Raw genomic sequence first — 6,138 nt, 5'->3', positions numbered from 1 at the left:
TTCTTTAACTTTAAAGCTTATCTATATATTTATATATATTTAGTAGTTTTAATAAGGATTACCATAATAGCGTGTGAATGCCATTATGAATACGAAGTTGTTAAACTAGACATTCCTCGCACATTATCATTTACACTCATATACTTCTTAAGAATAATATGAAGAGTAAATGAAGAGCACAACTTCACTTTTGACCACGGTATAAGTTATTCACCACTCGAGAGAGCAAACTGTATAAAAGGCCGGACATTTGGTGTAGAATTTATGTCTTTTCTGAGCTTTCATTAAAGCTGTAGCTGTGCGGGTTGAAACCAGTTAGCTGAAACCGTGTGTTCTTGTCTTTCGAAGAGTGTTTAATCAGATTTTTTGTGGTTCGAGAATTGATAAGTTTTTGTGTTGTTGTGCCGGAAAAGTGTTTATAGTAAACACTTGAAAATCTTATTCGTTCGTACATTAAACTTGAAAAAAAAGGTAAGCTTTTTAAGAACTTGAAAAAAGTGTGAGATTTATTTTAGTTTCTATGAACATAAATTTACGACATTAAAAAGTGTTCGTGATGTAATCAATTGTATTGATAAAGAAATTTATTTTTTTTTTGTTTTTTTTTTGCGATTATCGTCATTTTAAATTATTTAATTTCGGAAAGTTCTTTTTTTTAAATGCAACATATAAAGAAAAGCTATTTGAGATACTTTTACTTAGACGGTGCTGCACTCTCGACGAAGAAAGGTAGATCCTTCCTTAAATAAGATGGAATAAATTACTAAAATATATATTACGTGAATTTTATTTTATTATAAATGGAGTAATAGTTTAAAAAAAAAAATATTTTTGTGATTTAAAAAAATTTTCGAATAAAATCAAGTTTTTAACTAAATTATGGTGTAATTTTAAATTAATTTTTAAAAAAATTAAAAATAATTTTGTTGAAAATATTTAATAAAGGAACTATGTGATTTTGTTTAATATTGGAGAGAAGAATACAGTTAATTTTCTTTAAAATACAAAATAAAGTGAATTTTAAAATTATTATTTAATTTTTTTTTAAATATTTTTAAAAAAAAATTTTGTCTGGATATAAATTTAAAAAAAAAGTGAAATCTTTTCTGAGAAGTTATACAAAATATTATGAGGAATCATTTACATAATGATTATGAAATAATAGAAAATTGTTCGAAATTTAATTTGTACATTTTTTTAACAAATTTCTTATTAACTAATTCCATAAATAAAAATAATAAATTTGTTTTTATAGATTTCATGATTTATATTTATTCACAATTTGATTTCTATTATAATAATTTTTCAAATATCAATTTAAGTTGAGAACTTTTTAAGTTGCAACAATTTTATAAAGAATATTTAAAACATTTATTATATAAATATTTATAAACCAAATTATAGTACTAGCATGAAATATAATTCTATAAAATTTTGCGTTAATAAAAAATGGAAAGGACTTACACAGTATATTAAATAATTACTTTTTTATATTGGAATGATCATCTAAAAATTCTATAATTGTCTTCAATTGTATCAAAAATGATTTAAAAATGTTAAAACTTAAAAAAAGAAAAAAAGACTTTACAAATGCTTCTGATTACTGTTTGTAGTTAAAAGAAACGAACTATATCAATTAATATTACATCTCCGATACAAATTGTATCTTGATTATATCTTGATTAATTTATGAAATTATTTGTTCTTGTTTCTAAAATAGATATACTTGATTTAAAAGAATTCGCCTTGCCCAAAATAATTGCTGTTTTAACAAAACAATGCTTTATGAGCCGATTAATAGAGACTCCAACAACTACTATCATAAGTAGAAGGCGAAAAACAAAACTAATAATTTAACTTGTCTTCACTGTCATCAGCCAACGCTTATTAAAGCTGTTTTATCTACTCTACATTCTCCTTTTGTTAAGTGTCTACCTGTTATAGATATTGTAGACATTGTACTCTTTATTAAAACGGTACCATAGTTGATACAGAATAAGGGCAACTCCAGCATACATCAAGAAATTTCTTTTATATGGCAATGTGTCTACTTTTTCGGGCCAAAGTGCGAAGGTTGACTTATATTAACTTTAAAACACTTGTGATTCTGGTTAAGTGTTATTTAATAGACTTAAATATTAATAGAAAATTCATGTCAGGAGGACATATTATAAACAACCAACGTTTTTTAATATCATTCCATTTTTTGCAGGAAGTAGAGAGTTCACTAGCATCATGCAACCACTTAACAGATCTTATTGGTCTAAATGGATTTGATATGTGTTTAGTTATATCCTTTAAAAATAAATTCAAAATTAAAAACTTTATAAATGGTTTAGTCATAACATGATTTAAAAGTTTTTTTAAGATTGCGGAAAAATATGTGCAACATCATTTTCTACAATATCTAACAAATATATATAAGGTATATAGACAAATTTCTCAAATATACTAAACAATGTAGCAGTTAGTAGAAAGTCAGCTAGAATCCTACAATCGCAGAATGAATCCTAGTGGCCTTAATAAAGTGAATTTGTCACTAATAGTATTCACCTAACATAATTTTGTTTAGAATTTTTAGTACTATAATTATTAAACAACTTAAATTATTGAGATATTAAAATTATTAAATTATTACAATTATTAAATTATGATGATGATTAATTTCGAATTATTAATGTAGAAACAAGTCCAGCTAGGACCTGTTTCCCAATTTTAAACGTAACCATCTATTCTTTCGATTTGAGCAATTATCCTTTATGATTAATATAATATTAACTCTACTTACGGTAAGAATGAAAAACAAGCTGCCTTACTTCCATTCTAACACAACAATTCATCTGTAGTCCTTGACCCAGAAACCTACTAAACAAACTCACCTCTCAACGAAATGCCTGCATTCCCACTTGTTTGCGACAAATTCCAAATCAAATTAAATAAAATAATTTAACAAAATAAATGTGTTGGTCTCCAATTGCCAAGAAAAATCCAACGATTAACTAAAAATAGTTCCGATATTAACTAATCGAATATTATTAAGTGTTTTTTATTCAACTTTTTTTTTGCTTTGAACTATTTAAGCGTTTCGCACACATTTAAAATGCTTCGGTTTGCTTAAAAAAAAAATATCTAAAAACTGAAAAGCTTTTAGCATAAAATATAAATAAATTCAATTAAATATAATTTAATCGAATTACGACAATTTACTATGCAAATTTATAGTCAAATTGCTTTTATTGAGATTTAAATTTAAATTTTTAAACTTTCTATTGCGAGCAGAAAAAAGTAATCAAAAAAAAAACATTTGCTAATTGACAAATTCGCAAAAGAAATTTTGTGTTTTGTTGTTTGCAATTTGAGAACAAACGCAACACAAGAACAATAACAACAACAACACCACCACCAACAAAAGCAACAACAAAGTGAAGCAATTTTGCATAATAAGAAAAGGAATAAAGCTCTGAAAGTAGTTGACTGAATGGGCTAGTTGCCAACAGCGAAAGGAAGCAACGCGTGCAAAAAGTATGGAAGGCAAATATTTAAAAGAAGAAGAAGAAAAAGTTGAAAAAGAAACCAGTATAAATTCAACGTAACAATTTTGAAGTACAAAAGTGACAGAAGGATTGGAAATAATAAGAGTGAAAAGGACCAAAAATCTTTCTTAAACAAAAATCCAAACAAGATCACCTTAGTGGTGTAATCTGACATACACTCCAGCAAAAACAATTCTACCGCTTTTAGTTCGTAATTTTTGACTGGTTTTTTTTTTTTTTGGTTTTCCATTTTTGCGAAATGCAGTGGAATTCAAGTTAAACTAGTTTATTTGCCGGTTACTTTTTTCAGTGTCAATTCGCCGGCACAAATGCCGTATTAAAAACTGTAAGAGTAGGAGAGTAGGAAAAACATTTTATGCATATATTAACTGCACTTAATTTAACTGCGCTGCCTACATAAAACCTTAGTCGATTATTTTAGCTTCCAATCTTGTGTTGCGTTTTCACTGTTGACTTTCAAATAGAAATCCTACGCAGTGCGGCTCTGTGTCGCGATTGCAGTTACGCGCGAAATCAATGGAGCAGCAAATTAGCGCCAACGCCCTTTCCATGCAGTTTCCGTGCTGAAATACTTTTCTCATCGTCGTCGTCGTCGTCGTAGTCGTCTACTGCTCCACAATCGCTCAAGTATCTTCGACAACCTCAAATTGCTGTGGCCAAGTTCGCAGCAATTACTCATTTAAAGCGAAAGATAATAATTTCTTTAAAAATATTTTTAATGGGTGCAGTTTCGTGGGAGGATGCGCATAACAAGGCTACTGATACACACACACACACACATACACACATAAGCAGGCGTATAGCGACGAGACTTGCTGAGCGTTACAAATATCATTAAAAATATCTCACATTTCCGCTGCCGTTGCCGTTGCCATTGCCGTTGCCGTTACTTTAATTAAAATTGATTATGGCACATAATAAAAAAGAAAGGCATAAGACGATATCTGCATATTTGGGAATTTAATTTCTTTGTGCTTAACTCTTTATGATATTCTCAATTCAGCAAATATCTTTAAGATTCGTAACGTAGATAAACGAAAGATCTAAGTCGACTAAAAGAATTCTTCGCTTAATGACCCACAACTTCCTCAAATGAGCAACCAAACTGAGTGAATAATTCACTTTTCGTAAAGGGAATTATTATCTAAAATCACAAAATATCAAATAGATTAACTTATATAAAACTACAATTATTTTAATGATTTTATATAAATCAGGCGATCATATGAAATACACTTTCAATTAATATAAATTTTCAATTGTTTTGGGATACCAAGTAGTCCTGCAATTATGTCTTATCCTGATATTTCCTGCATTGTATATAGGAAGTTTTCTAATAAAATAGGTTTTAAAACGAAAGTTAATTCAGACCCATGAATTAAAAAGCATATAAAATCCTTAGAGCCTTTTTATATAGAGTCATGGTCACGTCAAATTTAAAATGGTTCTTGTTTTCAGTGTATTTTAAAAAATCAAAAATGAGAGAAAGAGAGAAGTTTAGTTTTAAATTTGATCACAGTGACGAGGCTCTCTGTGTCACGTCACATTCAAAACAGTGTTGCTCAGTAACACTGTTTAGAATCTGCGCATATTTAAAATAAACATGTGTATTTTTATCTAAATATATTAGCATATTTGCACAAAAATAAAATAAATATATTTTCAATTTAGACACAAAAAAATGCCAAAATGATAATAAAAATGGAAAATTGATTATTCTGATATGACTTTCCGTATAACATGACTTTTGGTCTTGACCAAAAAGAGCGTAAAATTGCCGTGACTATTTGTCATATGACTCTCTGTATACCATATCCTTAAAGGAATATTTTGATAACAGAGTATTATTGAAATAACTATTTTTTTTAAGGTCCTCAAAAACAAACCTTCATTCTCACCGTACTTATACTAAGCCCACTAATTACTTGACAAAACCTGCTTGTTTTCTTTTCGTTTTCTAAAAGAATGCAAGCACATAATTTTTATTACTATTAATAATTAATATTTTGATATTAATAATTTTGTTATTAAAATTCATGTTGAATTGATAAACCTACCGTTTTCAACAAAACTTTCAAAATATGTGTTTGCTTGAGAGATCTACTGATAAGTCCAGGAACTAGAATAAATCTAGCGATAACAAAACCATACCTAACAAGCAAACAAATGCCATATAAGGTTCTCTACTTGATTGACAATTACGTAGCAAAAAAAGCAAGCATGCTTGCTATATATGGCCAAAACGAAAAAAAAGTGCTAACACTTTATGGTAAAATTATCAGGTTATCAATTTAGCACGTTTAAGTTCTATGATAAACTGTCGTAAAGCTATAAATTCTTATCTCTTTGCTACATTTCAAAACATAAAAAAAATGTGAACAAATATTTTTATTAGAATTATTAACAGAAATATTTTCTTAAACTCTTACAGTTGAAACCAATTAAAAATGGCAGATGAAGCTCAAGCACCACCAGCAGAGGAGGCACCCGCCGCACCAGCCGAGGGAGAGGCCCCAGCAGCTCCAGCTGAACCCGCTGAACCAGCTGAACCAATTAAGCACACATACACGCTCTTTTACTTTAA

At 28.6% G+C, this 6,138-nt stretch overlaps 1 protein-coding gene across 1 annotated transcript in view; it reads left to right on the top strand.

Moving 5' to 3' along the window:
• The first annotated feature begins 270 nt into the window (after positions 1–270).
• The window catches only part of LOC119685720 (glutathione S-transferase S1), a 28,982-nt gene continuing 23,114 nt past the window's right edge, over positions 271–6,138 (top strand). Inside the window, exons 1-2 of the mRNA XM_038100079.1 lie at positions 271–471; positions 5,986–6,104. Of these exons, the coding sequence (XP_037956007.1) occupies positions 6,002–6,104 (103 nt within the window). The 5' untranslated portion in view covers positions 271–471; positions 5,986–6,001. The remainder of the gene's footprint in view (positions 472–5,985; positions 6,105–6,138) is intronic.

This window comes from Teleopsis dalmanni, chromosome 2 (genome assembly GCF_002237135.1).
Source record: "Teleopsis dalmanni isolate 2A chromosome 2, ASM223713v2, whole genome shotgun sequence".
In the NCBI taxonomy this organism is placed as follows: domain Eukaryota; kingdom Metazoa; phylum Arthropoda; class Insecta; order Diptera; family Diopsidae; genus Teleopsis; species Teleopsis dalmanni.
Note: the sequence above shows the minus strand (reverse complement) of the source record. Positions and strands in the feature narration are given on the sequence as shown.